Raw genomic sequence first — 24,250 nt, 5'->3', positions numbered from 1 at the left:
TTTAAGTCTGTTAAGGTCTGTAGGGGCTTCAGTGGAACAGAGTTGGGTTTTATGGAGATCAATCAGTGGATAAACCAGAATTACTTACCAGTTAACTGGTAAATAATGCCAACACGCTTTTCAATACGTGGTTACATTTTGTTGTACCATATATGACGTTTATACGGACAATCCAAGATGGCGGTCAGTTGTGTGTGGTAAATTCAGTCCATTTTACTTAGCCATACGACATTGCTTTAGTGCTTGAAACATCAGAAAAAGAGACTCTTTTAGTTAAGCGAAGGATAAAATGGCTTTTAATAACTTCAACAACCAAGGGCAAATGTTTCCACCTCAAAATCAAGGTAGGCAGTGGACTTCCGTGCTTTGTGTTCGATTTACAGGTGTCATAAATAATACATTGGAGAATTCGGAGAGGAATATTAGTGAATCACTTGGCAAAGCCTGAGCTTGGTGTGTTTTTAGTCGCTCCCTTGAATCTCTTTGTTTCTATATACTGCATTCGGTCTCGATGTTCAATCAAACGCGCAAATGTTTATTTTGCGTCTTCGCCTCGATGATTCTGCGTCCCAGGTCGGAAAATTTAGGTTCATAATCCATTTGCTGTGATCTCTTCTCGTGGCTTGGCTAGTGCGCTTGTAGTCGTTTGTTTTTCTTATTTGGTACCTCTTCTTCTGTTTCAATTTATTTAACCTTAATGCTTAAGTTTAAATGTAAGCTTCTGAAGCTTATGAATAAAAAATGCCACTCTATCCCTGTTAGACCAAATACCATTTTCTACCCCTCCGAGAAATTTCGACAAATGATTTTTCTGTTTCTTTTTTAGTATTTGTATAGATACCATTTAACATTCAAATACTGTGGTACTCTGAACATTTAAAGCACATGATAAGTTGTATCCTACTCACGTACTTAACCCGTAACTTTAAAGTAGACCTCCATCCATTGGGTATATATAAATACTGATGGTTTGAGAAAGTCGTTAAATTACTAATTTAATTAGGAAAGTCAATGTTTGTTTCATTGTGAGAAACATTTGACGTCAGGCCCACTTTAAATAAATTGAAGTTTATACTTTTTCTAGCAAACTAAAAATTATTATCTAATAGACCATCAGCAAGTACTTGTCATTATGTTTTCTGTAGAAGATGAGTCCACGTTTCTTGAAGCCATAATCATATCATTTGTTTTCCTTTTGACTCATGGTTCTTAGGTATATATTAACTTGTAAGAAAGAGAGATCAGATGTCGGCTTGTTAAGGCACCTCTTGTTACCACCAGGCTTTTAGCCAGGGTTTGAAAAGTGGGCGTCCAAAATGTGCTATGGGGCCTGCTCAAATGAACAATTTATAAGGCAACATATGAAAAATAAAACAATTTTCTTTAATACTTGGCCATCCACAGGATGCTTGGTCACCCATCTGGCTAAAAACCTGGTTACCACAATCAGTCTATTCATAAACTTGCCCTGAAAACTCAACCAGAATAAGCAGAGTTAGATCAGAGCAAGCCATGATACCAGACACTCCAGGGACATAGCTAGGAGGGTCCTGGGGTACCTGTGACCCCCCCTTTTGTAAGCCTTTTTTAAGCAAACAACCTACAGCAGGTGGTGAAAACGACATGACAATCTGATGAGTACCCTCATTTTGACACAGTGTGACCCCCCTTTAAAAACTTCTGGCTACGCCCCTGGGCCCTGACCTTACTCATATTCATATGGGTAATCAAATGGTATATTCATTAAATCGGGAAATAATTTTACTTGAATTTTGTCAAAATTTTAGAATTTTAACAACATGCAAGTGGAGTTATTTCCCAATTTTCACGTGTACATGTGTACCATCTGATTACCTTTTGATATAAATTTGGGTGACAAATTATGCTGGCACCTCACAATTGGGGGTTTTGACTTGTTTATTGTATATATTAAGCTAATTTTGTTAAAGTAATTTTGTAATTTCACGTGTGAAATTGTAACTTAACACTGAAATTCTCTGCCAAAATTTGTCACCCATGATATTAGATATTTGTAATGTCGTGGGTTTTTACAGTCCCTTTAAGGTGATAGATGAGAAGGTAAAGGAAGTAAGACCTGCCCAAGTGTGTACTAAGTCAGCTAAACTATAGTTATTTTTATGTACATACAACAGGCATAATCCTATTAGCTGTTGTTGTTTTCAAGGTAATTTTGGTCAAATGCCAGTTTCAGGCCAACAGATGGGAGGATTCCAACCCAGCCAATCCTATGGTGTCCAGGGATTTGCTCCTCAACAAGGCCAGGTAGAGGTTTAAGGCCATGGATGTGCATGCATTTACTATAATTTAATTAATTTTTAATTGTATAATTTAGACAATTAAGGCTTGGGAATAAAGAATTTTTCTAGAGACACTGATTAGTGAAAAAATGTAGATATTTAAATTCCAAGCCCCAGTTATCGGATCCCTATCCACCAGGTAAATAAATCTAGTAGGTAGCATGTTGCATTGTTGGTTTTGTTAAATTTTAGAAGACTATGACTTTTTAAAGAGATATTACTTACAGGTACATGTCTTTTTAGTTGTGTATCATATACTAGTTTTGTTGAAGGAATGACAGTAGATGAAAAAAATACTGTTACTTCCTTTGAAAGGTCATGTGAAATTCTTGTAAACTGAGATGTAGTGATTTGTCAATTACCTTGGAGGAATCTTCTGCGATTAATATTTAGGTATATTTGACGTTGGTGTCTATTTTTTGGATATGTTCAATCTTTGAAAAACTTAAGTTGATTTCATACTCTTAATTTACTGTTAGCAATTTCCTGGTTATCAGATGGGAGCACCTGTGGGCCCTCAAATGGGTGGACCAATGGGTCCTCCAATGAATCCACGGATGAGGCCTCAAATGGGTCATCAGATGGGAGCTCAGATGGGAGCTCAAATGGGACCACAAATGGGCACCCAGATGGGACTACAAATTGGAGCATTTCCTTCAAATGTACAATTGGGTCATCAGTTTCCTAAGCAGCAACAGATAAGGATTGATCAGCAAAGGAAGCAAGCTGAAGAAAACATGAAGAAACAGGAGGAATTGATGAAGAAAAAGCAACTTGAAGCTAAACAATGGAAATTACAGCAGTCTTTCAGTGCCAAAAAAGCTACAAGTACAGATGCTTTAGATAGTTTGTTTGGCAAAAACAAGAAGGGTGGAGGCTCATCGATGACAGATTTAATTGGGCCTCTTGGCAAGGAAACAACTCCAAAATCTGCTGCTACAAAAGCAACAAGCATTTGTGAGTTCATGATTGTACAAATGTTAAATCATTTTTCACACCAATGGTATAAATAACTGAGAATTCACAACTGTATTTCTTGCTATCCTGAACTTGGTTATCTCCATTTCCCTAAGCACTATCTTAAGTGCTTATTATTTGGTTATTTCAAGCCTTTGCAATCTCAAACTATTCTTTGTTTCCTTTCAGAGCTTGCGACAGCAGGGTTTTTTGTATCTTATTACCTTGACTTTGCAATATTGTTAAAAAGCTTACAGTAGTTCTTTGGTTACACCTTTTGACAGTTTCTAGACCAGGAGGCAGTGTTAGCCATCATTCAAATCTCACTCCTGGCCAGTGGGGTTCAGGGTTCATGACATCAGGATCTATGACTCCTCAGGGGGGTCCAGCAAGTGGACTGTCATCTCAACAAACTGGTGACACAGATGACTTTGGTGACTTTTCACAAGGTCCATCTTTTCCAGGCCAGGGAGGCAATGACGGAGTCTTCAGTGTCTTTCAAGAGGCGGGACAACCAACAGGACAGTTTGGAGGTGTGTTACTTACTGACGGAAGTGTGATTAAATTTAGCAACAGACTTCATAATTATGTTTGATTCCCTCAGAAGCTATATAATTTAAAGGAAAGTGGGGGAGTAAAGGTTATTTTTAACAGATGCAAAATGGTTCATTGTATCTACATAAAGTGTAATTTGAAAGAATTTTCAAATATCAAGAATAGTGTAGATCCTTAATTGCTCAAGCTTTCACACAATTACTCATTTATTATATGACTGGGAAATTATGAATACATACGCATTAATTTGCACTGCAGTGCAATTAAAAATTAATGATGAATTGGTCTGTTCTCAGCCAATCACAATGCAGTGTTCTCTTCAAATTTTAAAGTAGTTAGCTAAAATTTAAAGTAGCCAGTGCTTGTAAATGGAGCATTGGCTGAAAATTGTCTTACAGAAACAGAAGAATCCTTTTCTGTGGTTTTGTCTAACAAAAGTGGCTGGCTCTTGAAATGAGAGTAGCTGGGGAAAACACCGGCCACCGGCGCTTCTGGAGATCACTGGCAATGAAGAAATTTTTTCAGTCATATAATAAGTTTTCAAATCTGGGGTTGGAGCCTAAGAAGGTTTGAACAGAACCTTAAGAAACTTTAGTTGATTTCCCCATTTTTTGAGTGAGAAAGAGCTCATCTTCTCCTTCTCCCGCCTTCTCCTCTCCCTTTTCAGCACCTCTGGAGTTTTACAGGTTACATTATATGGTTACTTTTATGGACAGGAAAACAAATTGTAGTTCATACCAAGACAGTGAAATGCTATAAAATCACAGTATGTGTGGCATATCATTGTATCATTAGTTAATTAAAAGTTTTTCAATAAATTGGTTTGTGAATTTGCTAATTCACAAACTTGTCACTGCTGTGCTTAAATTTGTTTTCAGTTTAAAGTTATTATTAGCAGAACAATGTGTTTTTTAATATTTCTCCCTTTTACTCTGTTCATTAGATTCTTTCATTATTTAACAGACAAAATGTAAACCAATGAAAGTGGTGGGTTATTAAGTTTTGAACCAAAAAATTTAAACCACCTCTGCTCAATAATTTTATTAATTTTTAAGTTGTGTTTAACTTACTAAAATTACTTCAATCATGTTTTTCACAGGAGGTTCCTTTGCTGCCATGGGATCCAGTGCTATGCCAACCTCTCCCAATGTCAGTGGAGCTGGTAATGTGTTCTCTCAAGCCCAGGCATGGCATGGTACCAACTTAGAACAGTCCAAGAACATTCCTGCTGCTGGTACATCCACTGTAACTCAGCACAGCAGTTTTCCAGTAACACAAAATATGTCAACCCCCCCATCAATCCAAGGTGCACAAACAGCATCAGGCAATATCATGGCAAATGTTGGTGCTCCCACGTCAGTGCCATGGGTTGGACCGTCCAACATTACTCCAGGAAGTCAAATTACCCATTTTCCAGAAGATAGCTCCAGACACCGAGCTGGTAGCATACCAAGTGTACCTAATCAAGGGGGTCAAATGGCCCAATTTGCAGGTGACATCTCTAGAACTAGGACTGGTAGCATACCAGAGATGATGTCTAATGTTGCCAGGAATGTACCAAATGCAGGAGTAATGCCACAGCCAGGGATACCTCATAATCAGGTTAACATGGGAAATCAAGGAGGTAGTAACTTCCCCTTGGGTATTCTGCCTGCTACTGGAAGTTTGCATCAGCCATCCACCATGGGCCCTTACGGAGGTGGTTTTGGATCAGGGCCTTCCCACCCTGGTGCAGTTCCTGTACCACCTAATGAAGAGCCTAGCATGCAGCTAGGGCCTGACAGAAGCAGCATGCCAGCCACACCAACAGACTCTACCCAGGAATCAGGTAATAATTCAGGAATTGCTGCATATAAGCAGAGTGACTGTTAGAGGTGACAATTCGAAAATTGTTTTGACTTCTGCTGTATTTCCTCGGAGCTTCTTTAATCCTATGATCCTGACAGTCATATGTGTAAATATTTTTACAGATCCTGAACTGGAAGACAGCCCTGAGAGAAAACTAGAGTTGCTCTATGGTGTAACCCTCCCTGATTGGTGTGTACATGGCACAGATCTACCAGGAATTTATAAAGAAATAGCAGAGAAGACAACTGATGCATGTGATGCCATTGACACCAATCGGTTGTTCCCTATTCTCATGGCTTCCAGTCTCCCACGTGACCAACTTGGCCATATTTGGAACAGAGCTAACCAAGCAGTTCCAGGCCAGCTGAACCTGTTAGAGCTACGAATTGTACTGGGATTGGTTGCCCTAGGGCAGGTGTGTTCCCCAGTATTATAAGTAAAATATTTGGACTGAGTGGAGTACAATTCTGGGAGTAATTGGGCCAGTTACAATTTCAAAACTGGACAAGGGCATAGCTCAAGCACATTATTACACACTTGATTACTCAGTGCCTAAATTGTATGACACGAGGTCCAAATTACTAATATTAATGGTTTCAGTAACAAAATTTGAAATTAAAAAAGTCATTTGAGAATTTCTTTTGAGAACTTCTTTTGAGCCAAAAAAGTCAGTAGCGCCTTCCATAACTGTAGAAAATATTAAGAAGAAAGCTATTAAAGCATGCTTAATTAACATGCAAATAGCAAAGGTATTCAATTACAGGTATCCATTGGACACCCACGTGATCACACACCTATTATGTAACAAATAGGTGCTTGGAGAACCAATCACCATGAAGAATTTTGTTATTGATATGATTATGGATATTAGGGAGATTTAGCAATTACAACAGCAATGCAGGGGATGATGCCTTGTGAAGATGAATTTATTTTACCTTTGAATGTTGCAATTGTATAGATCCATTCAGAATGCCTATAGTTAAAAAAACTTACCCATTATCTAATGTACTATGTAATGATGGTGTTTCAAAAACAACTGAAGTGGAAGTAAAGTAATTATATTTTTTAAGTTTTTTCTTTTAACATCCACTGTAAAAGCCTTTAATTGCCTTGTGATCAAACGTCTAAGAGACAAACAGAGTTTTTCCTGCATGGCAAAACCTTAGGCCATTGTGTGCTTATACAGTGGAACCCCATCAATCCATTCACCAATCTGGCCACATTAATTATTAAATTATTAAAGGGGTTCTTTAAATAAGAAAATGACTGACTGAGCTTTTGTTCAGGTCAGAATATTGATAAAGTGGTCATAATAAGCACTTCACTGTGAATGAAAAATAGCTTGAGATTTCATCATTGAATTCACTGTCTTCCTTTCCATCTTAATAACCTGCTGATTCTGGATTGATTCGAGCCCCTTATACATGTATACATAGCTAGAGCATTTTTGTTTAAAAGATATAACCATGCCTTTGTGTATAACAGGCTGGTTTGAAAACAGAGCGACTTACTCTTGAGAAATTGGCCACATGTAAGGCTGCTCCGATTCCCACAATCCCCGAGGATGTGTTAGAGGTAGGTCAAGTAAGAGGGCTGGGCTTATCTACGATATCAGTACCATTTAAACATTTTATTTTTCCCGTTGTTGATTGATCGGCCATTGCCTATTTCAAGCCACTGTGGATTTAAGCAATGAATTGGAAAATTGAATTGCAAGCCCTTCACATCCTGTTCAGGGCAATAGCCTGAAAAAATTATGACTGAGGTATTGTTGTCCATGGTGAAATTCTCCTCCTAGGTATTTAGGGTGTTTATGATGACTATAAACAACAAAAACAGAAAACATTTGACTGAGGCAAGTGCCTCGGTTTGCCTGTTATTAGCTATGGCCCTGCTGGTTTTAATTAATAGACAATGAATCAGCTCAGCATTTAACAACTACATGCTAAAAGCCAGTTGCAAGAGTTTTATATTTTACTTTATTTTAATTTTTATTTTTGTAAAGATGCTAAAACTGTTAATTTCTCACTGCTCATAACCCACATTAAATTTAATGACATTTATTATTTGCTCTTGAATGTCTAGACTAAAGGGCGTGGTTGGAGCTTCTCTGAGCAGTCGCATGATGGATCTCATAGCAGTGGAATGGCCGAGGGAAGTGCATCAAGGGGCCGTGTCAGCAGTGTCTCCAGTGATCATTCTGTCGACCCTAATGATAAATATAGTGTATTCAGAACTGTGGATCAACCTGAAGTAACTAGCATTGCAGTTACTCCTTCTATGGACAAGAATGACAGATTTGGAGCATTCCAGTCGGGTGATCAATCTGCTATGAAAACTGAGCCTCCACCTGGTGACGTGGCTTTTTTTCAGGGTGGTATCAATCAACAGATCAGTGGATGGAACAAAACAGAAGTCAGCAGTGCTGGTGGACACTTTCAAAGTGCAGCTAATCAGAGTTTTATGCCAAACAAGGTATACAATACATCCTCAAAGGCAAAAAAGACAAACCAACACCCAGTTGGGATTGTTAACAATGTTATATTCAATTTGAATTATTTATTTGTTTTAGTTGTTTGCTCGGCCCTACTAATCTTTGTGCTATAAACACTGCTAAGCGTAAATAAAGGTTACTTTTTAAAATAATTTCTAAAAAACGTTCACTGGCTATATAAAGTTAAAACTTTCAGAGCTTTCGGCCGTCAGACTACAGCCTTCGATGGATAAAAAAATGGAAAAGATAACAACTACAAATATATACAAAAATAGCTGGGACTATAAAAAGAATATTTAACAAATAGATTCCATATTGCCGTGCGTCTGTTCAGTAATAGATCACAGATGACGTCACTAACGTTCATTCAAAACTCGAATCGAATGGCCTCCAGGTTGACCGCAACCACAAGTTTTCCGAGCGTAGTTTTTCAACTCCTGCAATATTCGAGGCTACATCCAAGCTTTTCGGCTCACGGGGCTGCTCTGATGACAAAAATTGACTTGACTTATCCAGCATTTTCTTTAAGATTTGTGGATTTCGCAGTTCAATTCTGCTTTTGCTGTAAGTTTTTATTCTAAGAGAAGCGACGCGCGAGTCAAGTTTGACAGTGGCGGGATTTTCCTGGACCAGTCACAATTCTTTGCTACGCATAGCAACCAATGAGATTGCTTGAATTTGTATAGACAATAGATTACGTCAAATGGCTTTTTTCGTGTTCGCCAAAGTGGGCAAAGGCCGGCTTTCGAGTTATGTTGAAAGATTTTGAAATAAAATAAAGCTTTATCTGTAGTAGTTTGTTTCGTTCTTATATAAAACAAATAGATTCCATGTTGCCGTGCGTCTGTTCAGTAATAGATCACAGAAGACGTCAAAATGTGGTAAGAACATCAGTGACACACTCGGCTATCGCCTCGTGTGCCACTTTTTTGTTCTTACCACATTTTGACGTCATCTGTGATCTATTACTGAACAGACGCACGGCAATATGGAATCTATTTGTTAAATATTCTTTTTATAGTCCCACCTATTTTTGTATATATTTGTAGTTGTTATCTTTTCCATTTTTTATCCATCGAAGGCTGTAGTCTGACAGCCGAAAGTTCTGAAAGTTTTAACTTTATATAGTCAGTGAACGTTTTTTATAAATTTTTAATATGTTTTGTCCTGGCTACGGTTCTTCTATTTTTACTTTTTTTAGTTATTTTCATATAAATAAGCATTCATTTAATGAGACAAGTGAGGGTTAAAACAGTTACAATGACGATATGGTTTGTCCAAGTTATTCCCCTGACTGATTGATTGATTTGAGTTTTCTGACTGATTTTTAGCGACTTCCCAGAGTTGCGATTTCTCATGAATACGATGCATATGATGCATTTCTTATTAAGAAAAAGATGGCATAAGTGGCATTTTAAGCGAGTTTTATGTTCCCATTTGTTAGCAGAAAAATGTGAATCAGTGATGGAGGGAGATCATTGAGAACATCTATTCTTAAACTCATTAATAATTCATCAAATTTAAACAAAGGAAATCATGTCCGTGACGATGTTTGGATATGTGATCTTGATAGGCAAAGATTTTTGCGCTTTTATTTCAATCTCCACTTTCTCCTTAGTTTTAGTTTCGATTGAGAAGATATATCAAACACTCAAGACAGTGCTTAACCACATTTGCAAACGCTTTGACGTTCTTCAAAAATATTCCGCTGCTGTCTTCCCGGTGTTTGGAAATATGGCCAAAAGCGGTCTTTCATGTTTGATTTATTACATCGTTTGAGCAAATCTATTTGAACATGGCTTATAATCTGGGTGTGTATGAACATTCCTGTGGTAATTTCTGTGTTTGTCTATCCATAGCAGGACGGATCTGGCGATTTCCGAGGCCAGGCTGGTTTCTTCAATAAACAAATAACTGGTTCTTCTAGTGTGGGGCAACCGTTGACCCAGGATGACTTTGGTGATTTCCAGAGTAAAGCAACTCCATTCAGTGGTAACATCACAACTGATTTCAACCAAAAATCCAGCCTGTCAAAAGAAGCTGATTTTGGTAATTTCGAGGCTGGAATTAGCGAAACCAAGTCTGGTTTTAATCCTTTGTCAGTTGCAGCAAAGCCCCAGGAAGATGATTTTGGTGATTTCCAAAGTGGAAAAGAATCTGACTCTGGCAGTGTGGATGCTGCGTCAATCACGGAGTCCAAACAGCCACAACTCCCACAAAAGACAGCCCAAAGTCTTGGAAACTTCCAAGTTGGAGGAGAACTGCAAACCAAAGCCAAGACATCGGAACTTGCTGGTATTAATTTATTTCCCAATAATAATAATTCCTCTACTACGAAATCGATTGCAAATATTGACAGTAACAACCTGACTGAAACCGATGACTTTGGCGACTTTCAACACAGTCCTGGTCCATCTGCTACGACTAGTGACAGTTCAACGAGTTTCAGTTCCGGTAGCTCTGAAAAGCTAGCTTCATCCCTGGAGAAGTTTAAACTTTCCAGTCATTCTCTTCTGTCCACGCAAGGAGGTGTAAAAATTCCAAGCCAGCCAGAAAGTAAAAGTTTAAGCAATGAAAAAGACTCAGGAGATAAAAAGAAGCAGGATTCCAAAGCACACCCAAGTAATTTTGCAAGTTTTCCTGCAGTGTTGGGAACTGACCCATCTCAAACTGCCAGTACAGCTACAACATCTGAGGACAAATACAGTGCTTTGAGAGACGCTGATTTTGGTTCTGGAGGGGGACTATTTAGTGTCCAGAGGCCAGTAACGACAACAGAAGATCTTGCAGCAGATGATGACTTCGCTGACTTTGGAGGGTTTGAAGTAGCTGATCAATCCAAACCTGGAGAAGACATTGACTTTGGAGCATTCAAATCTACAGAGAATTTACAGAATGTGTCCTTTGGTGTGTTCAGCGACTCCTCGCAAGCACAGCTACCAGCATCAAACTCTTCTAATGGCCCCTTGAAAGATCACAATCAGGATTTTGGCGATTTTAACACTTTTGGCAGCACACATCTGTCAAACCCTCAACCCAAAATAGAGAGCGGTGGTGAATTTGGCGCGTTTGGATCATTTGTTACAGGATCAGGAGGTGCACACAGCAGTCACCAACATTCTACTACTGCTAGCGACTCTCTTATTAATTCAGTGTCTCTGGAGCCTACTGAGCGCTACAAAGTCCTATCAAATGATTCTGCGGTAAGTAGCTGGAGTTAATGGTTACCACTTAAACGACTAGATCACGATATGTGAGGTAATTCTGTTTATTCTCGTTAATTCTGAGCTCTAAACTTAATCCTCCGTAGGAAAGAAGATGGCTACTGGTACATTTACCCATAGTTCTTGGCGTACGAAAACCTTAGCAACGTTCATGAAAACGTACAGAAACGTTATAAAATCTTCAAACCTAGGCTGCACAACGTCCTGGGACAAATATTGTAAAAAAATTGGCTTTCTTTGTGCATTGTAGGCTGTGTTAGGTTCGCAAGGTATTGTGGTAACATGTACAGCCGCCATTTTTTTTCCTACGGTAGATTTGTACAGAGTAACAGTCTTTTAAATTGCCTAAATTGGCAAAATCACTTGTAACCAGACAAAAAAGAAGGATGATTTCATAGCATTGTAAATAACGCTTTCAGTTTCACACAAACTAAAACATAGTTCGCAACCTCATTAATAATTCATCAAGTTAAAACAAAGAAAAATCACAACCGAAGGAGGTTTGGCTGCCAGGTCTTAAGGCTGGTTTCCATATGATCGCAGACGATCGCGGATCGCAGATCGCAGATCGCAAAAAGTTCTGCGATCGTCTGCGATCATATGGAAACACACTTCTGCGATCATCTGCGATCCTGCGATGGTCTGCGATGGTCTGCGATGGTCTGCGATCAATTGCGATCGTGCGATCATATGGAAACCAAAGTTCTGCGATCTGCGATCGAAACGTATCCCATAATATTTTGAATTCCGACCCATGATTCAACGCTTCTTTGCAACAAAGCAACCGCTTATTTGTTGTAAACATGGCTGGCGTTGAACAAGGTAACGTTAGTAACGAGAAATTTATGGAGGAAGTTGCGCGATATCAGTGGGTTTACCACCGTAACAGTAAAGATTTCAAAGACAAAAACGAAAAGGCTAACTGCTGGGAAAAAATCGGGGAGAAATTTAATTTATCGGCGGCTGAGGCGGATGACAAATTCCGCAACATAAGAACTGTGTATGGTCGTTATCTGAAGCGATTGAAAACGCTACCTTCTAGATCGGGGCGAGATGCAGTGCCAAGAGAATTTCAAAATAGGTTGACTAAAAGAAGAAATAAATTTGTTTGCAGCAAAATTTCCTCCTCGACGTCCGCCATATTGTTTGCTGCGATTTCCCGCCAGCACAACACGCGTGCAATTTTGACAGTTCCGCTGTCCGAAATGTATGCAACAGTCGGCTCTGCGATCGCTTGCGATCGTCTGCGATTATATGAAAACAACTCTCTTTGCGATCGTCTGCGATCTGCGATTTGCGATCCGCGATCGTCTGCGAACGTCTGCGATCATATGGAAACCAGCCTTTAATTAGCTTAGATTTTGACGATTTTACTTCGTTTACTCCTTAGTTTTTGTTTCGACTGAGACAGAAGCATATCACCTAGAATCGAGGTGATATGCTTCTGATTGAGAAGATATATCAAACACTCGAGACAGTGTTTCATCGGCTATCCAAACGCCTCGAATTTCAACAAAAATACTCCGCTGCGCGTCGTATTTTCAACTCTCTTCTCGGTGTTTGGATATCCCGATGAAACATTGTCTCTCGTGTTTGATATATTACTTGAAAAAGTCTGGCCAACCTTTTTCTAGTTTCCTTGGATTCAATCTGTGTTCACGTTCTCCAATTTTGCCCATCTAAGTCTCTTTTTGGCTTTTCTGTGTTGGGTTTGAGCTGTTCTACAGTTTTAAGCCTGTATCATGATATTTCAGTTAATTCTATCACCAGTCGGTCATCGTTGAACTGTTAGGGAAATGTTTATCTCATGAAAGAAAAAAAAAACATATAAAAAGACTATAAAAGGATGTGTTTCAATTCTTACCCCTAACACAGATCTTTATTATTCATAAACATTATCTGCTAAGTATCTTGCCTTGGGTAACTGCAACAAAAGAATCATCAGTGTGCTCAATGAGGATTTACTCAAAAAAAGAACCACAGTGCATAGGAAAATCCTCGAAAAGCACCATGGCTTAAGTCAAGTGGCTAAGAATGTGAATATTAGAAACATAAGGTACTTCCTCTAGCGAACATTTTAGGGTGTAGTACATTTTTGACTATGGGGATAGTTGTAAGTGTTAGTGATGTTGAGAAAAGCGATATGTAAGGGGAAGAAAATTTACTGCCTTGATGTTCCCCACTTAACCATGCAGTATGGCCAGTCAATATGCCAGTCATCAGTTAGGTCATCACTTAGTCGATATGTCAGTTCTCGCTTGTCCAGTATGTTATTCATCACTTGGTTGATGATACGATAGCCTGCGAGCAGACTCACTTGGAGTAAGACTTCTACTCCAAGACAGTTTGCTCGCAGACTATTGATATGTCTGTTGTCACTCGATTGATATGTCAGTCATCACTTGGTGGTATCTACTGTCACTTTGTCGATATGTTGGTTGTTACTTGGTCCATAATTTATGTCAATCGTCACTGCAGATGTCGGTAAATATGTCAGTTCTCTTTCACTTGAACACTTGGTGGTTATTTTACTTGAATGTGAGTCAATGTCAAGTCGATTTGTTGGCAATCACCCTTTTGATTGTGTGCGATTCATGCTAGGTGTAGTTGACAGACCAGTAGCAGTTAACAGTTGGTCTAGAACTGATTGAAGTGATATACATATCGGTCAATGCTTGTTGACTGGTTGATACACACTGCCTTTCTAGTTTTCATTTTTATCATTTGCTCTTATTTCTTTTACTTACATCACAGTGTTAAGTGCTATGAGGTTTTTTTGAACTGAATTTTCGGTGGCTCTGTCATCCTTCATCGAAATAACTACTCTCGCTGCTAGTGTTGTAGTCATAGTTAATTAGGGATAATTATCTACCAAAAACAGACTGAAATTAATGCTTGACACTAAAACTCCTACATAAGCTTTTTGAACAAACTGAAATTGTGTCATAACAAATATATGTTCTCAAATTTGCCTTCAAGTCGCTCAAATGTTTGACTAAAATTTGAAAATAATTGTAGCAATACAAAGTATTACAAGCTTCCAAACAAAGTCAACACATACAAAAAAATTGACACCTGTTTGTTCAAACAACATTTGGAGAGTAATAATTCCGACAATATAGAATACCTATATTAAATTAATAGAAAACAGGCCATAACATGTTCTTGCTAAATCAGCTACTTCAACTCCAAGTTTGTTTGCCGAGTCTTCCTAATTTTATTTGTGCTAAAAACTATGCACACATTTTTCTACACACAACTAAAACTGAATGGCACTTTATGTTCGTCTTTAAATTGGGTAAATAGTAACACGTGCCATATTTTAAAGTTAAGAATGTCGACTTTCATCGTTCTTGTCAACAATGTAAAGTGGAGAACCACTGTACTTAAAACCTTCGGAATCTGCGAGAATTTGAGGACCTCCACGTATTTCTAATTCGTTTTTACCACCGAAATACCATCCTGCAGAGTTAATGTAACCGTGGCTCAGATTGGCTCCCTGGAAAAACTTTTGGGCAAGTTCCTTTGTGATCAATACTCCTCCTGTAGTCAGAATACCAGTTTGTGTAATGGCCACAGCTCCAGTTACAAGACCCTCCACAGCAATGGTACCTCCAGCGGCAGCAGCACCAGCGGCAGCAATACCAGCACCAGCAACAGCTAGACCTGCACCTGCCGTGGCCAAGGCTGCAAGGCTACCCACGCCAACTCCAACAACAGGCAATACTGTGTCTCTCCAGTCTGTGTCGTCTCTGTCGCTGACCGTGGCACGGATTGTGAAATGCACGGCACCGGTCTCCCTAGCGAAAAACTCTCCAGGTTGGACGAGACCGTGATACAAAACACCAACCTGACATAGCTGAATCTTGAGTGGTACGGCAGTACAGTTTTTTATCTGAACTCCTCCCATGTTTTATCTTTTTTTTCTCCTCGGAATCGAACCTGTTGTATGGAATCATACAGACAGACTGATATTAAAAGTAATTATGAGTTCATGCCTACAGAATAGGCCAATTCCAATATATTAAAATTCTAACTTGGCTCCGAGGCTTAGGGGAATAAAACAAGAGAAATCGCATCGAGGATGAGGGATGAATATTTAATTTCCTTTGTTTTATTCCCCTAAGCCTCGGAGCCAAGTTAGAATTTTAATATATCGGAATTGGCCTATTGATTGAACAACAGACTCGAAATTGTAATTCTAATTTAGTGTACACCGGTACATATTTTGCGTAAGTCAGACAGTTTTCGTGATGACTTGGATCAGTTTGAGATCAGTTTTACTTGTCACAAATGAATCTATATTTTACCAGCGAAATTCGCCGTTGTCTACATCTGTTCAGCACGCCAATGGCTCTAAAAGCGTGCTCAGGCTAAATATGCAATGACAGTGTCCAATTCCAAATGGAAATACGAAAAATTAGCCGCCGTCCAGCGTTTGCGTTCTCCAAAATACGCAGAACTTAGTCATTTCACGTTGTTGTTTTGCAAACGACGGCTGAGAAATGTACAAAGATTTACAACGCACGTGCCGTTGCCGTCGTGCTGTGCTAATAGGGAGTTTAAGAAGCTACGACGGCGACGCCGAGGAAAACGTCGATTAAAAAATGAATTTATATTTTACCTACGAATCTCGCGATACTCCTAGGTCATTTACTTTGTTTATGACTGTCAAAACTATCACGAAACTGAATTTGGGACACAGAGATAAATTTGAAATAGAAATTTAAAAAATTAGCCGTTGTGGTTCACGTTGTTCAGACAATCTACCAAGAATCATAACAGACGAAGAATCATAACAGTACGAAGTATAAATTCAGACTTCCTGCTTTTCCGTTGACAATGTTAAAATGTTTGCTACACAAGAAGCTTCGATATAGCTATAATTCACTTCACACGTGAATACTCTCAACTGCGATCAGTTTTAGGAAGTTATATATCGTGGCAGAATTTCTACGCTGCAGTCAGTTCAACAGACGCCGAACAAAGAAATTAAAACGAAAACCAAAAATGCCACTTTCTTGTTGTACAGACTAATTCTCGGCTCGAATATTATAGCGTAATTGTAACACTTAGTAACGTGAGATTTAGTCCACATACCTCTACCTCGGTCAAGAATGATGAAGTATTAACGGTTGTCTCGGGTCTTAAATGCTTACCTCAAGGAATAACAAGATATCAAAACGTTCGGTAATATGTTAATTTGCTAAACATTCTTTGTGCGCACGCTCATATCCTGTAACGACTATGTAATTTATACTATACCGACCGGTGTGATATAGAGAGGATATTACCCGAAGTCACGAAGATATAAATTTCATTTTCGAGTCATAAAAACAATATTTTACGAACGAGCGCAGCGAGCAAGATATCTGACGCTTGTATTGACACCTGTAGCTACCCATGTGGCGCTCGTTCAGAAAATACTGTTTTTACGACTCGAAAATGAAATTGATATCTTAAAACCACCGTGTCATTTTCTTTTTACTAAATAAAGAAACTGACTGTTTCCACAAATAAACGTGAAAAGCGAGAAAATACTCGGGAAATACGCCAAATACGGGTGGTGTCTTTTCAGTAAATTAAACACCTGTTTGTGTGAGAAATAGTATTTGTAATGCATTCATCTTTTGTATCAAGTTAGTCGGATTAAACCTTGATTGATGTGATTCGTTGTCAGGTTATCTCTCTTATATAATATATTACAAGGTGTGGCGGTTTGATTAATTTGCATGAGTTGAGAATTCTGCCAAGTTTAAGTGTGCAAGTTTTTTCCCCCTGTTTGATGGGCTACATGGAAGCTTTGTATTTTAGTGTGGACGGAAAACATTTTGAAAACAGAGCTTTTCAAAAACGATGACGTCACGCTCATCATGAGATTTTAATTAAACACAAATCCAAAGTGACCGATGATTGTTGCGTTTTCAAATTTCTCCGGCGTAGTGAGGACCGCGGGGCCTTTAATAGGTGTCAACTCGTCATGCGCTAAGTATCAAATAACCAACCAACAGAGAGGAAAATGTAAACAAATACGACAGCTTGTTGCACGTGGAAATTTTTATTCAACGCGAATCTTTCATGGTTCCTAGATAGTTGAGAGAATCATTGTTGCCGTGTATGCAAGTGTATGTTAACTTTCTCTGAATGTTCTCTACCAAGTACTGCTTCAAAAAATACAGTAAAAAAGATAGGTCACAAAAGAGAGATGATGGACCAGTCTTGCCCTTTTTATGCCAAATCACCCGCGTTATTTCATCGCGTTACGTTATATTTTGCGATAGCTGGAAGCAAAGTTTATTGAAATAATATTTGAAAAACTCTTGATAGGTAGAAAAACTTGAGCATATGGAACAATGTAATTTTTAATTTATAAAAAAAAATCACACAATATTAGTCGACGTTGACTCAAAACGTTTCTCGAATCGTTCTTTTTTTCCTTCCGAACATACAACATTAGAGAATTCTAGTAACAGATAGCTCCAAACATTCATATAACAGATAGCTTGAAGGCCAAAGCCACGCAACGCCTCATTGCAGGATTATCCAGTCACACTATTGGACTCTGCTGGGTTTAATACCAAGGAAAACAACTGTAACATATTGTAATTGTTGCAATACGTTGAGTTTGAACGCTGTCGAAATACTGCCTGCGTCTTTAGTAAAGCGGTCACATTGAAACAATTTTAGTAACATTAAAACCTAAAAGCGTTAAACATTCTAAACTGAGGTATATTTTTGCTAGGAAAAATGTTTCAAAAGGCCGGAAATAAGGTTTAATATAAAGGGCAACGGAATGAATTGTAACCAGTCATACTGCTGTATTTTGGCATATAGTGCGAGTTCGTGTAGCAACTCGACACAGTCACGGACATAACGTTGAGCTTATTCCATTTTAGAGTTAATTTATCTTCTTCTTCAGTTTTCCTTCTCCTCCTTTTCTTCCTCCTTCTCTGCCTTCTTTCTTCCTGCTCCTGTTTTCCTTCTCCTCTCGTAAATCTCTCCCCTACGTACTTCAAAGAGTTATTGAAATGGCCATAGCATGTAAACAGATTGCCCATTAATTGTTTCTTCAGGACATGGATCAACATGCAAACGCTTGGAGCCGTTGCCTTAACAGTTGCCTTTTAACTTTAGCAACAGCTACGTTGGCCATCCAGAAAATGGGTGAGCAATCTGTGAAGGACGAAGTCCTCGAATCCAAGGAAGGAGCTACGTATTTTTCAGGTATGTGTGAACTTGTAATGTCTACTAAGCTGACCTTACCTGCTACAGAGTGAGCCAGGGTATGAGAAGAACCAATAGGCCATTTTACAGTTGTGTGCTCAGTTACTTGGCCTTTGAATGCAAGCGAGGCTGGAGGTGACCTTGCTTTGATACAGTCACCTCTCTGCTTTTCTCATTTTTAAGTAGTTAGCATAAGAACAACTTGATTTACACAACAAAAGCAGTGAGGTCTGTATCAAAACAAGGTCACCTCCAGCCTCGCTGCCAATCAGAGGCCTGAATGATTGCTAATCCAGTTGTGCCATGTTGCGTCTTTTAGCCATAGTGGAAATATACAGAGTTACTCTAAGGATAAGAGCATCCTTCACTAAATCAGGTATGCTATGGTCAGTACAGGACTTGAGTATTACTAGTAGAAGTGGTCTTTGTGGTTCTGAAACAAGCTGTTTGGAAGAAAGCCAAGAGAACTTTTTGATCTGATTTTTATTAAATGTGGAGTTTGAGAGAATGTTCAAATATCACTCATATTGTCAGAGCTCGACGTTGCAACCGCTGGGGTCGCCAATGCCACCACTTTTTTTTTCGTTGGATACAAACTTCCACGCTTTTCACTGAAATACTTTTGCTGGAGACTAAATCTGAATACTTAGGGCTAGCTGGCCCCAAGGTTTTTTCCTGAAAGTCGGGCCCTTAATAATTGTATTCGCACCCACACAATTAATAAATTATATAATTGGTATAACTTAAATAGACTTCCCAGTTATGGCTTAGGAACAGTTTAATCCATAATTAATGTTAGTCATTACACTTCATTACTAGCAACTGAAATGGTCATGTCTTGTGAGTTGTCATCTTTCAAATATCTGACATTTTGCTCAAATATTTATTATTTTACACTTTCTCCCTTTCCAGCACCAAATAATACAAAACTCAAAGATATCCAACAAGAAATAGAGAGCACATGGAAGAACATTGCAAATTTTCTGTCTGGATCAACTATTTTGGTAAGTTTAATGTCTAAATTGAAGACACAAACTTGGTTTTTATAACCACCAGAGCCCCTGTTTAAAAATGTCTTTCTCCAGAAACTTTTGCTTTAAATTTTCCTGTCCTCAGTTATAATGAGTTTTTCTTTGTTCACAAAATTTGGGGAAACAGAAAGGGGAAGTTACTTTCAAAAGAAAATACCGGGGTCATCAAACGTCCAAAATCTTCAAATCCATGCATAGTCATAGTATTTCCCACTAGTACTATTACAGTTGTGCACGTACACTCGATGCGTGACGGTGCACGACACTGCAGCATTACTTACAAATAATAATTACAGTATTAGCTCAAACATCCTAACCCCCTTGGAGAGATTCTTCAGTCCATCACAGGTCACCTCTTACCATATTTCTGAGGTTGCCCCAGGACCCAGATCTATGTACGCTTGGTCTGTAACTCCGGACAAACTTAATTATTTCTGTCTTCCTCCCCTTGTCATTTATTAGCCATCACAGAGAAGTCTGGACTTCACGACACATCACGTCTCAGCCACTGAAGATGGTAGTGTAGCTTGCGGAATTTGTCTGTTGAACGTCGACAAGAGTACACCAGGGCCATCAAAACAGGCTGATGGAAAACTCGTGTATGGTGGCCGACAGTATCACAGTACCTGCGCAAACTTCTGGTGTAACCGAGTGGACTCTGTGCTCCCTTCTCTGCTGCCAATTGACAGTTTAATATAATGAAAACTGAGTTATCAGCAAAAGGTTTTGGCACTACATAGCATCAGTGCACAATAAAATAAGTTTGTATACTTGCATAATAAGACAAATGCGCCAGAAGGCTATTTTTATCGCCTGTGAAATCACTCGTCTGTTACCTCTGACTTCACACACTGCATAGTGAAAGATGACAAGACAGAGTGAAGCAGGGAAGTGAATGACAAAAGATTTGCCAGAGAATTGAAACATTACTTATTAAAAATGTCTAAAAAACGTACACTGGCTAAATAAAGTTAAGCCTAATTTAGTTGAAATGACTGCTCTAATATAATACAAACTGTTTGATTTGATCAATAATATATATTTGGGTAGATACAAATTACAATAATAGTTTAACCATGAATTTACCATTTGTTGTTGAACTTCTATCCTCTATCAAGAGTCCTTAGGACACTAAACAGACAAAATACTATCTCCATTATAAGTAAGGCAGCAGTACTATCTCGTAGTAACTTCTGATTACTTTTCCTTCCTTCACTCTTTGAGATTTCATTTTATATATAGTTATATATTTTCCTTATGATTACTAGTTATTTCTTTAAAACGATGAAAAGCAGAGCAAAACTGCAAAAATTGCTGGGAGGTATTTTCATGCTTTTTACTTATTTTGTCGTCTGGCCTTTTTTGAAATTGATAATGGTACGTGAACTAACAATTTAACGCCATCAATTTTACCACGTAGAGAGATGTGCGCCACTAAGTTTGAATAAAATTCTTGAGTGTGGCTTTCAGCCATTTCGCCGAGTGTGTATTATTGGCACTGAAGTGATATGAGAGAAGGGAAGAGGAAGTTTACATGTGATGTAGCCGTACAATAACTCACAAGGATCTCAACGTGACCAGCTCCCACTTGGCTTGAGAGCATTGCACCGGTATCGCAGAGGTCAGGGGTTCGAATCCCGTTCAAGCCTGAATTTTTTTCAGACTTTAATTTTGCAACTCTTAATTAAGTTGTGTGTATTACTGCGATGATCAATCATGTCGTTATTTGTTCTTTTTGTCTTTTGTTCTCAAGATTTTGAACTCATGCTATCTAACAATACGAAACTCCACGCTACTGTAATCAAAATTCTAGGTCCAACCCGAAAAACACTCTTGTATGAACTTAGATTTAGAAGATCAGTGCTTAATTTACGGGGAGAAGGTTATGTTTTAATACTGTTATTGTCAGTTCAACTTCAGTTCAACTTCAGTTCAACTTCAGTTCAGCGTTCTTGTTAATTGTCTATTCAGTTTGAAGTCTTTTATTAAGTTGTTAATTTCTTCTTCAATCAGTTTGCTATGATATAGTATATGTTGAACTGACACTCATTTCATTCTTAATTTGTACCTGCAGGCGCTAAGATATAATAATGTGCCGCTGTCATTCTGGAATTTGCATTCGCTCTGAAAATAATGGAAGATTTTCACAGTCTTTCCTTATAGCGAAGCGCGCGAGTGACGTCGTAACTCAGACAAACTCAGACAAACAAAACGGAATGGTGGAAGATTTGACACTTTTTCGAGCGCGTAAACAAGTGTTCCTAAAACAATTTTTAAAACGAAAATTTGGCGTTCATTTTCCCCCTATTTCTCTCAGAACACGCTTATGTTGTCTGACTCTCGCGGGGTTCCAATAATTTGCATTCTATTTTTAGACTTCGCGCGCTTCGTTACTGATCATTCTGTTGTTAAAGGTGCGACCCGTTTATGTTTTAAAATGGTTATTGTCGTTATTTATTTTCGCCGTCAGTCTCGGGTCTTTACTGATGGTGGACCATAGGCTGAATGTGCAAGAGTATTCTTTATGGATTAAAAAAGAAGGCAAGCATGTTGAAAATGCAAAGTTCTGAAGCAAGTTGTTTTTTTCCTTGTTTGATAACTCAGTAATTTGCACTCATTTCATTTATGAGTGAGACTCGAATTAGACGTGCAGGCACTAGGTGTGCCATTCATTCTGGAATTTGCATCCGCTCTGACAAAATAATAGAAGTCTTTACATTGGTTGTTTTTGATCACTTTGTGTTAGAGATGCGATCTGTTTGTTGTTCTGCAATATATCACTTACCGTGTCAGGTTTTTTCTTGCGTAGCTCAGACTAAATGGCTCTAAATATTCCTTGGAAATAGAATATTATGTCTAATCCAAGTGTATCCAGGTAAATACGAGACGCGTAAAACTCGCCCCTTGACAAATAAAGCTCTTTGGGGAGAGACACATTCTCGCTTTGTGCATAAAGGATGAAGTGATGTTGACGTCAACATAAATCGAAACTTAAATGAATGTGATGAAATTATCTTTTACAATCTTGCAATTATCTAGGACATCCTTCAGCTAAACATGTAACAAGCAGTGGTTAATTACAGCGATAACTGAAAAAAAAAAATCACTTTCGTGGCTTTCAGTCTCCAAAATTCGCCGAATGAGATAATTTCATGTTGCTGTTTGTCTCGAGACCTAGGAAATGAACCAGAGTGTAAAACGCACGTGCAAAGCTTTGTTCTACTCAGTACATCGTTTGATTGGTACGTTTATTTCAGTTGATATTTTTCTTGAGTCTCGCCGATATATATGATATTGAAAAAGGGGCATAGCCGTATTGTACATCTCAGACATAATCTGTTTTGTGTACAGTTAAACTCCACTAACTCGATCTCTCAGGTAAAACAAAAAATACCGTAAACTGCCACTTATAAGCCCTGGGCTTATACAACTGGGCAAAGGTTTTTAGATGGACTTACAAACGGAGGGGCTTAAATCCGAGGGGGCTTATAGCCAGAATACAAAAACCGTTTCGAAACGAGCTACAGCTGCACATGTTAACAGAAACAGATTTTTCATTTAATTGCAAGTAATTAAGCTTTAAAACATCATAATAAAAAAACGAATTCAAAACAAAGCTAGAGGGGCGCTTATATCTAGAGGGTCTTATAACCGGAGGTATTTTTTGGTTTACAAGTAGATGGTCCCATGACCGGGGATTATAAGCGAGGGGGGCGGGGCGGCTTATAAGCGGCAGTTTACGGTAGTTCGAAATAGCAGGGGTTCTAAAAGAGCAGATAGTAAATGACTGAAGGGCAAATTTGAAGGAAATGGTTTTGACTTCGAGATAAACGAGTTCGAATTAGCGGATTCCAACTCTACCTTCTACATGCAGAACGACGTAGATTTTTGGAGTTTTTATGAACTAAAAAAGAAAGCGAGCCCATGAAAATAAGTTTCTTAGACTTGCCACAAGTCGACCTCATGAGTTTCAGGGTATCATAGGTGAGCTGTGACGTTCAGGTCGCGAAGTGAATAAACAAGACGAAGGATTTTCCTTAAAGTCTAGAAGTTTCTCAGTAAACTTCTTCTTGTTTTACCTTGTTTGATCACTTTCCATTAGTAAGAGACACTTGTTTCATTCACACTTTTTAAGTGCAGGCACGAAGACATGTGCCCCTTTCACTCTGGAATTTGCATCCACTCTGATAGAAGTTTTCACAAGCCTTTACCTGTTCCATTCTATTGTGTTGGAGATGCAATATGTTTCAAGTTTGTTCCGCTTCACTTCAAGTCCGAAGGTTTTTTTTCCCGTACATGCACCCAAGGTTGAATCTTAATAAATTATTGTTTGTCTTCTAGTAAGCCTTCTTGTGTCCAATGTTTGATTGTTTTCCCATCAGTAGTCGGCGACCCTCATTTTATTCACAATTTAGACTTTTCGGCACTAAGTCAGGACACTAGTGCCTCATTCACTTTGGAATTTGCATCCGTTCTTGGAATGACAGAAGAGATTCCACCCCATTTCCTGGTGGGTCAGGGCTCTGTTGTGTCAAAGACTATCTGTTTGTGGTCTGAAATAGCCTGTTTCGGGTGTTTGTGTATTAGGGGTACAATGCA

General features: G+C 38.6%; 2 protein-coding genes across 3 annotated transcripts; one reads left to right on the top strand and one right to left on the bottom strand.

Moving 5' to 3' along the window:
* The first annotated feature begins 171 nt into the window (after positions 1-171).
* Positions 172-22,560, top strand: LOC145490064 (synergin gamma-like). 2 transcript variants are annotated; one of them, XM_081469175.1, is made up of 13 exons: positions 172-344; positions 2,186-2,283; positions 2,798-3,275; positions 3,560-3,808; positions 4,930-5,658; positions 5,801-6,093; positions 7,164-7,253; positions 7,764-8,153; positions 10,032-11,375; positions 18,470-18,620; positions 18,940-18,996; positions 19,533-19,624; positions 20,114-22,560. In XM_081469175.1, the coding sequence occupies exons 1-13, from the start codon at positions 290-292 to the stop codon at positions 20,348-20,350; spliced, it is 4,263 nt and encodes a 1,420-aa protein (XP_081325301.1). In that variant the 5' UTR covers positions 172-289; the 3' UTR covers positions 20,351-22,560. The 2 variants fall into 2 exon arrangements, with proteins under 2 accessions (XP_081325301.1, XP_081325308.1); XM_081469182.1 differs by having other exon boundaries at positions 10,035-11,375; positions 20,114-22,559.
* Positions 11,389-18,463, bottom strand: LOC145490132 (uncharacterized). Its single transcript, XM_081469241.1, has 2 exons — positions 16,497-18,463; positions 11,389-15,338 (listed from the first exon to the last, which is right to left on the bottom strand). The coding sequence occupies exon 2, from the start codon at positions 15,304-15,306 to the stop codon at positions 14,725-14,727; it is 582 nt and encodes a 193-aa protein (XP_081325367.1). The 5' UTR covers positions 15,307-15,338; positions 16,497-18,463; the 3' UTR covers positions 11,389-14,724.
* Positions 22,561-24,250: the final 1,690 nt, after the last annotated feature.

Source organism: Orbicella franksi, chromosome 1, assembly GCF_964199315.1.
Source record: "Orbicella franksi chromosome 1, jaOrbFran1.1, whole genome shotgun sequence".
Lineage (NCBI taxonomy): Eukaryota > Metazoa > Cnidaria > Anthozoa > Scleractinia > Merulinidae > Orbicella > Orbicella franksi.
This window is presented reverse-complemented; position numbering and strand designations above follow the sequence as displayed.